A 9,187-nucleotide genomic window follows, 5' to 3' on the forward strand; every position below is an offset into this window, starting at 1 on the left:
CTCCATCCAGGCTGCATGGACAGCTTGTCTGTCCGTCTCCATCCATGCTGCATGGACAGCTTGTCCCTCTCCATCCAGGCTGCATGGACAGCTTGTCTGTCCCTCTCCATCCAGGCTGCATGGACAGCTTGGCTGTCCCTCTCCATCCAGGCTGCATGGACAGCTTGTCCCTCTCCATCCAGGCTGCATGGACAGCTTGTCTGTCCCTCTCCATCCAGGCTGCATGGACAGATTGTCCCTCTCCATCCAGGCTGCATGGACAGCTTGTCCCTCTCCATCCAGGCTGCATGGACAGCGCTCAGTTTTCTGACCCCTCAATGTCGCAACTCTGCCTGACTCTATGGCTCTTGTTTTTACTACTATCACTTGGTCAACGGCCACACCCCCAACTCCTCCCATAGAGGCCACACCCCCAACTCCTCCCATACAGGCCACACCCCCAACTCCTCCCATACAGGCCACACCCCCAACTCATCCCATACAGGCCACACCCCCAACCCCTCCCATACAGGTCACACCCCCAACTCCTCCCATACAGGCCACACCCCCAACTCATCCCATACAGGCCACACCCCCAACTCATCCCATACAGGCCACACCCCCAACCCATCCCATATAGGCCACACCCCCAACTCATCCCATACAGGCCACACCCCCAACTCATCCCATACAGGCCACACCCCCAACTCATCCCATACAGGCCACACCCCAACTCCTCCCATACAGGCCACACCCCCAACTCATCCCATACAGGCCACACCCCAAACTCATCCCAGGCCACACCCAACTCCTCCCACACAGGCCACACCCACAAATCCTCCCAGGCCACACCCACAACTCCACAAATGTTTTAAGGTTTTATAACACAATGTTTAGGCCTGTCCAATGGTAATGGCCAGGGGGCGTGGCCAATGAGCCATGTCCAATGGGAATAGCCAGGGGGTGTGGCCAATGAGGCCTGCACAATGGGAATGACCAGGGGGCATGGTCAATGAGGCAATGTCAAATGGGAATGGTCAGGGGGCGTGGTCAATGAGAACTGTCCAATGGGCATGCCCAGGGGGCGTGGCCAATGAGGCCTGTCCAATGGGGGCCAGGGGGCGTGGCCAATGACCAAGTGATTTAGGAAAATTAATGACGTGGGCATGTCTCTCTCTCTACTTCCTAGAGTTCTTCTTCTTTGGTCGTTTTGTCGAGGAATTCTATTGGTTCCTGTCATTACATGACAAAGAGCGGACGAGCGCTTTGATTGGATAGAGAGAGAGAGAGAGAGAGAGAGAGAGAGAGAGATTAAGAATCAATGTGATCACAATAAGACAGGAGATAGATAGATAGATAGATAGATAGATAGATAGATAGATAGATAGATAGATAGATAGATAGATAGATAGATAGATAGATAGATAATGATAAATATACAAATGCTTCTGATTGGTTGGCAGGCGGGCGTGTCCTTGTCCCGACGGACCAATAAAAAAACGCTTCCTCTTCCTGCTGTGTCTCCATTATGTCCCGCCTTGACCAATCAAATCAAACCCCTCCTGTGTGTGTGTGTGTGTGTGTGTGTGTGTGTGTGTGTGTGTGTGTGTGTGTGTGTGTGTGTGTGCGTGCGTGAATCAGAGTCTATTCTCTCTGTTCCTTAGCTCCAGTCGATGACATCAGAGTCAATTCTCTCTGTTCATTGGTCAACACACTGGCCCCAACCCTCATGGGGGGGAGGAGTTAACACACTGGATCCTCCTCCATTGGCTCCTCTGTAGTCCTGTGGGAGGAGTCGACAACATACAAGTAAGGTCACTTCCTGTTCACGCAGGCTTCAGAGCATGCCTCGATTTCAGTCGCCCTGTGGCCAAATATGGTCGTGGGCGTCGCCGTTTGACATGGCCCGAAAACCGACTGAAACCGACGGATAAATCACAATGAGCGCCGCCTGCTGGACGAAAGTGGTATAATGCCTAGATGCCGGCGATTTCTGGGCTATTCCACTATGACGCGCGTCCGCTTTTGGCTTCCATCTTGGATGCTAAAGCATAGCAGCAATGCTATAGCGAGCTAAAATGAGGTCCATCCTTGCTCTAGAAAATCCGCCCAGCGGATAATCAGAAAAGACCTCCGAACAAAACCACGGTCGTTTGGTTCGCATCCGTTTCAGAGAAAAGAGCCGCGGCTAAAACAGAACCTACTGTGGTTGGCTCATATAGAAACGGTGTGGGCGGGGCCCTAGCAACCGTGCATAGCAACCGGAAGCGGTTCAAAGAATGAAGCACAGCGATACTAAACGCCTCAGGACGAGCCTGTTCGTCATGAGAGCATGGCGTCAAATTAACTCATCAGGACGAGTATGCCCGTCAACGGCATCAAATGTGTTAAACCATTTAGGCCTGAGATCTGATTCTATAAATGTCTTCTACATCCTGACAGTTTTCTGAAAAAGCTATGTTTCTATGTCAGTCGTTCTTCGATTTTTCAAAAATAGCAGACCTACAAATAGCTAAAGCATAACATTCCCGCCCAAAATGGGTTAATGTAGAACCGCTATTTTTGGCGGAAGAATAATAAAAAGAATACACAATGAAATACAAAACTATTATAACCTTAATTTACTCATAAAACAAAGGAAAGATCAAAGGAAAGATCAAAGGAAAGATCAAAGGAAAGATCAAAGGAAGGATCAAAGGAAGGATCAAAGGAAATATCAAAGGAAATATCAAAGGAAGGATCAAAGGAAAGATCAAAGGAAAGTTGACCTGTTGGTTTCTGTGGCGACGGGGGCGGGGCTAAACTGGGCGTCGACCGTCAGCGACGCCATGGCGACCAGAGTCTCCGCCTCCTCTGATTGGCTCGTCAGAGTCTGCGCCTCCTCTGATTGGCTGGCGTCTCCTGGCCCCGCCTCCTCGCCGTCCAATGGGGACGTCTGGCCGTCGTCCAATGGGGACGAAGCTCCGCCGCGTCTCTGGCCGTCCTCCAATGGGGACGAAGCTCCGGCTCCTCCTCTCTGGGCGTCCGATAGGCTCTGGGAGACGGTCTGAGCCAATCGCTGAAGACCTGACCAATGATCACCTAGAGAGAGGGAGAGAGACATAGCGTCATACAGAGAGAGAGAGAGAGAGAGAGAGAGAGAGAGAGAGAGAGAGAGAGAGAGAGTCATAGGGCCAAATTCACAACGGAGATTATACGACCAGGTGTAAATGAAATGCGTAAAGATATCGTATTTATCCGTCCGATCAATCTCACGATCCATTGATTCACCACAGGTGGCGTAAGGACTGCATTTGTGCGGATCGCCCGTTTATCTCATTTCCCCTTAGATAGAACTTTATGTAGACTTAGATAGCATTTTATACAGACTTATAGCATGTGATGTAGACAGCACTAGAATTGCATTGTATGTAGTCATAGCACTTCATAGTACATATGTATAATATAGTATGTATAGTATATATGTATAGTTTCATTCCACTGTTACGTTCTTAGTTTACGCATGTTTCATGATAACTACTTTTTATATATGTGATGTATTGCCATGCTTTTTGTGTTTGCTTGTTGTAACTCGCTCTGGATTAAGAGCTTCTGACAATTGCCTAAATTGTAAATTGCCTCTTTCCCCAATGCGATTGGCCTGGTGTCGCCTGGTATAATTGAACATCCACGCCCATTCCACACCATATAAGGATGACAGGAAATATCTGTCATCGTCATCACAGCCTTCTCCGAGCTTACAGCGGTGAGCTCCGCGATGCACCGTGTTGTTTACAGCGGTGAGCTCCGCGATGCACCGTGTTGTTTACAGCGGTGAGCTCCGCGATGCACCGTGTTGTTTACAGCGGTGAGCTCCGCGATGCACCGTGTTGTTTACAGCGGTGAGCTCCGCGATGCACCGTGTTGTTTACAGCGGTGAGCTCTGCGATGCACCGTGTTGTTTACAGCGGTGAGCTCCGCGATGCACCGTGTTGTTTACAGCGGTGAGCTCCGCGATGCACCGTGTTGTTTACAGCGGTGAGCTCTGCGATGCACCGTGTTGTTTACAGCGGTGAGCTCCGCGATGCACCGTGTTGTTTACAGCGGTGAGCTCCGCGATGCACCGTGTTGTTTACAGCGGTGAGCTCCGTGATGCACCGTGTTGTTTACAGCGGTGAGCTCCGCGATGCACCGTGTTGTTTACAGCGGTGAGCTCTGCGATGCACCGTGTTGTTTACAGCGGTGAGCTCTGCGATGCACCGTGTTGTTTACAGCGGTGAGCTCCGCGATGCACCGTGTTGTTTACAGCGGTGAGCTCTGCGATGCACCGTGTTGTTTACAGCGGTGAGCTCCGCGATGCACCGTGTTGTTTACAGCGGTGAGCTCCGTGATGCACCGTGTTGTTTACAGCGGTGAGCTCTGCGATGCACCGTGTTGTTTACAGCGGTGAGCTCTGCGATGCACCGTGTTGTTTACAGCGGTGAGCTCCGCGATGCACCGTGTTGTTTACAGCGGTGAGCTCTGCGATGCACCGTGTTGTTTACAGCGGTGAGCTCCGCGATGCACCGTGTTGTTTACAGCGGTGAGCTCTGCGATGCACCGTGTTGTTTACAGCGGTGAGCTCTGCGATGCACCGTGTTGTTTACAGCGGTGAGCTCTGCGATGCACCGTGTTGTTTACAGCGGTGAGCTCCGCGATGCACCGTGTTGTTTACAGCGGTGAGCTCCGTGATGCACCGTGTTGTTTACAGCGGTGAGCTCCGCGATGCACCGTGTTGTTTACAGCGGTGAGCTCCGCGATGCACCGTGTTGTTTACAGCGGTGAGCTCCGTGATGCACCGTGTTGTTTACAGCGGTGAGCTCTGCGATGCACCGTGTTGTTTACAGCGGTGAGCTCCGCGATGCACCGTGTTGTTTACAGCGGTGAGCTCTGCGATGCACCGTGTTGTTTACAGCGGTGAGCTCCGTGATGCACCGTGTTGTTTACAGCGGTGAGCTCCGCGATGCACCGTGTTGTTTACAGCGGTGAGCTCCGCGATGCACCGTGTTGTTTACAGCGGTGAGCTCTGCGATGCACCGTGTTGTTTACAGCGGTGAGCTCTGTGATGCACCGTGTTGTTTACAGCGGTGAGCTCCGCGATGCACCGTGTTGTTTACAGCGGTGAGCTCCGCGATGCACCGTGTTGTTTACAGCGGTGAGCTCTGTGATGCACCGTGTTGTTTACAGCGGTGAGCTCCGTGATGCACCGTGTTGTTTACAGCGGTGAGCTCCGTGATGCACCGTGTTGTTTACAGCGGTGAGCTCCGTGATGCACCGTGTTGTTTACAGCGGTGAGCTCTGCGATGCACCGTGTTGTTTACAGCGGTGAGCTCCGCGATGCACCGTGTTGTTTACAGCGGTGAGCTCTGCGATGCACCGTGTTGTTTACAGCGGTGAGCTCCGTGATGCACCGTGTTGTTTACAGCGGTGAGCTCCGTGATGCACCGTGTTGTTTACAGCGGTGAGCTCCGTGATGCACCGTGTTGTTTACAGCGGTGAGCTCTGTGATGCACCGTGTTGTTTACAGCGGTGAGCTCCGCGATGCACCGTGTTGTTTACAGCGGTGAGCTCTGTGATGCACCGTGTTGTTTACAGCGGTGAGCTCCGCGATGCACCGTGTTGTTTACAGCGGTGAGCTCCGCGATGCACCGTGTTGTTTACAGCGGTGAGCTCCGCGATGCACCGTGTTGTTTACAGCGGTGAGCTCCGTGATGCACCGTGTTGTTTACAGCGGTGAGCTCCGCGATGCACCGTGTTGTTTACAGCGGTGAGCTCCGTGATGCACCGTGTTGTTTACAGCGGTGAGCTCCGCGATGCACCGTGTTGTTTACAGCGGTGAGCTCCGCGATGCACCGTGTTGTTTACAGCGGTGAGCTCTGCGATGCACCGTGTTGTTTACAGCGGTGAGCTCCGTGATGCACCGTGTTGTTTACAGCGGTGAGCTCCGTGATGCACCGTGTTGTTTACAGCGGTGAGCTCCTTGATGCACCGTGTTGTTTACAGCGGTGAGCTCCGCGATGCACCGTGTTGTTTACAGCGGTGAGCTCCGCGATGCACCGTGTTGTTTACAGCGGTGAGCTCCGCGATGCACCGTGTTGTTTACAGCGGTGAGCTCCGCGATGCACCGTGTTGTTTACAGCGGTGAGCTCCGCGATGCACCGTGTTGTTTACAGCGGTGAGCTCTGCGATGCACCGTGTTGTTTACAGCGGTGAGCTCCGCGATGCACCGTGTTGTTTACAGCGGTGAGCTCCGCGATGCACCGTGTTGTTTACAGCGGTGAGCTCTGCGATGCACCGTGTTGTTTACAGCGGTGAGCTCCGCGATGCACCGTGTTGTTTACAGCGGTGAGCTCCGTGATGCACCGTGTTGTTTACAGCGGTGAGCTCTGCGATGCACCGTGTTGTTTACAGCGGTGAGCTCTGCGATGCACCGTGTTGTTTACAGCGGTGAGCTCCGCGATGCACCGTGTTGTTTACAGCGGTGAGCTCCGCGATGCACCGTGTTGTTTACAGCGGTGAGCTCCGCGATGCACCGTGTTGTTTACAGCGGTGAGCTCTGCGATGCACCGTGTTGTTTACAGCGGTGAGCTCTGCGATGCACCGTGTTGTTTACAGCGGTGAGCTCCGCGATGCACCGTGTTGTTTACAGCGGTGAGCTCCGCGATGCACCGTGTTGTTTACAGCGGTGAGCTCCGCGATGCACCGTGTTGTTTACAGCGGTGAGCTCCGCGATGCACCGTGTTGTTTACAGCGGTGAGCTCCGTGATGCACCGTGTTGTTTACAGCGGTGAGCTCTGCGATGCACCGTGTTGTTTACAGCGGTGAGCTCCGCGATGCACCGTGTTGTTTACAGCGGTGAGCTCTGCGATGCACCGTGTTGTTTACAGCGGTGAGCTCCGTGATGCACCGTGTTGTTTACAGCGGTGAGCTCCGCGATGCACCGTGTTGTTTACAGCGGTGAGCTCCGCGATGCACCGTGTTGTTTACAGCGGTGAGCTCCGCGATGCACCGTGTTGTTTACAGCGGTGAGCTCCGCGATGCACCGTGTTGTTTACAGCGGTGAGCTCCGCGATGCACCGTGTTGTTTACAGCGGTGAGCTCCGTGATGCACCGTGTTGTTTACAGCGGTGAGCTCTGCGATGCACCGTGTTGTTTACAGCGGTGAGCTCCGCGATGCACCGTGTTGTTTACAGCGGTGAGCTCCGCGATGCACCGTGTTGTTTACAGCGGTGAGCTCCGCGATGCACCGTGTTGTTTACAGCGGTGAGCTCTGCGATGCACCGTGTTGTTTACAGCGGTGAGCTCCGCGATGCACCGTGTTGTTTTGGTCGACAAAAACTAAGACGAAAAATGTTCGTCGACTACCTTTTTATCACTGACGAAAACTGAATGGAAATGAAATGAAAACAAAGCTATGATGACTAAAACTAAGACTAAATATATCGCCAATTTTGTCAACAAATAGTTGTGCGTGTGCGTGCGTGTGCCGTGCGTGTGCATGTGCGTGCGCGTGTGTGTGTGCGTGCGTGCATGTGTGCGTGTGTGCGTGTGTGCGTGCGTGTGCGTGTGCGTGTGTGTGCGTGTGTGCGTGTGTGTGTGTGTGTGTGCGTGTGTGTGTGTGCGTGTGTGTGTGTGCGTGTGTGTGTGTGTGTGTGTGTGTGTTACTTTGTATGTGAATGACCCTCTCCAGAGACTCTGAAGCGTTGACACATGGAGTCTGATGGAGAACTGACTCTGGAAGACTCTCCACCTGATAGAGAGACATAGAGACACAGAGAGAGAGAGAGAGAGAGAGAGAGAGAGAGAGAGAGAGAGAGAGAGACCTTTGACCTTTAAAAGCACCTTTATTAAAACTCTGCAGTACATAAAAAATGTCACTTCAAAATTGCAGTTAGCTCAAATGAAAAGACTAAATATAAATAATATCTCTTTTTTTCAAAAGGAAAGGGACAGTTCCCCGTCCTGTACCACACATAGCACGTCTCTCTGTGCCAAAAAAAGGCTAAAAGCCTCTAAATTGTCCAATTGTCTAAACCAGCCCTTCTAAACTCCACCCTAAACCAGCCCTTCTAAACTCCACCCTAAGGCAGTCCTTCTAAACTCCACCCTAAGGCAGTCCTTCTAAACTCCACCCTAAGGCGTGCTGCCACCAGTCCTTCTAAACTCCACCCTAAGGCAGTCCTTCTGAACTCCACCCTAAGGCGTGCTGCCACCAGTCCTTCTAAACTCCACCCTAAGGCGTGCTGCCACCAGTCCTTCTAAACTCCACCCTAAGGCATGCTGCCACCAGTCCTTCTAAACTCCACCCTAAGGCGTGCTGCCACCAGCCCTTCTGAACTCCACCCTAAGGCGTGCTGCCACCAGCCCTTCTGAACTCCACCCTAAGGCGTGCTGCCACCAGTCCTTCTAAACTCCACCCTAAGGCGTGCTGCCACCAGTCCTTCTAAACTCCACCCTAAGGCGTGCTGCCACCAGTCCTTCTAAACTCCACCCTAAGGCGTGCTGCCACCAGTCCTTCTGAACTCCACCCTAAGGCGTGCTGCCACCAGTCCTTCTAAACTCCACCCTAAGGCGTGCTGCCACCAGTCCTTCTAAACTCCACCCTAAGGCAGTCCTTCTAAACTCCACCCTAAGGCGTGCTGCCACCAGCCCTTCTAAACTCCACCCTAAGGCGTGCTGCCACCAGTCCTTCTAAACTCCACCCTAAGGCGTGCTGCCACCAGTCCTTCTAAACTCCACCCTAAGGCAGTCCTTCTGAACTCCACCCTAAGGCGTGCTGCCACCAGTCCTTCTAAACTCCACCCTAAGGCAGTCCTTCTGAACTCCACCCTAAGGCGTGCTGCCACCAGTCCTTCTGAACTCCACCCTAAGGCGTGCTGCCACCAGCCCTTCTAAACTCCACCCTAAGGCGTGCTGCCACCAGTCCTTCTAAACTCCACCCTAAGGCAGTCCTTCTAAACTCCACCCTAAGGCGTGCTGCCACCAGTCCTTCTAAACTCCACCCTAAGGCGTGCTGCCACCAGCCCTTCTAAACTCCACCCTAAGGCGTGCTGCCACCAGTCCTTCTGAACTCCACCCTAAGGCGTGCTGCCACCAGTCCTTCTGAACTCCACCCTAAGGCGTGCTGCCACCAGCCCTTCTAAACTCCACCCTAAGGCGTGCTGCCACCAGTCCTTCTAAACTCCACCCT

The 9,187-nt window shown here is 53.0% G+C and overlaps 1 protein-coding gene across 1 annotated transcript in view; it reads right to left on the bottom strand.

Annotated features, from left to right (window-relative positions):
• Positions 1-2,896: 2,896 nt before the first annotated feature.
• The window catches only part of hdac5 (histone deacetylase 5), a gene marked incomplete at its 3' end in the record, with an annotated part of 100,368 nt that continues 94,077 nt past the window's right edge, over positions 2,897-9,187 (bottom strand). The window contains exons 26-27 of the mRNA XM_079531810.1: positions 7,663-7,747; positions 2,897-3,060 (exon numbers count right to left, since the gene is read on the bottom strand). Of these exons, the coding sequence (XP_079387936.1) occupies positions 2,897-3,060; positions 7,663-7,747 (249 nt within the window). The remainder of the gene's footprint in view (positions 3,061-7,662; positions 7,748-9,187) is intronic.

The sequence above is a fragment of the Electrona antarctica genome, assembly GCF_951216825.1.
Source record: "Electrona antarctica genome assembly, contig: scaffold_110, whole genome shotgun sequence".
Taxonomy (NCBI): Eukaryota; Metazoa; Chordata; class Actinopteri; order Myctophiformes; family Myctophidae; genus Electrona; species Electrona antarctica.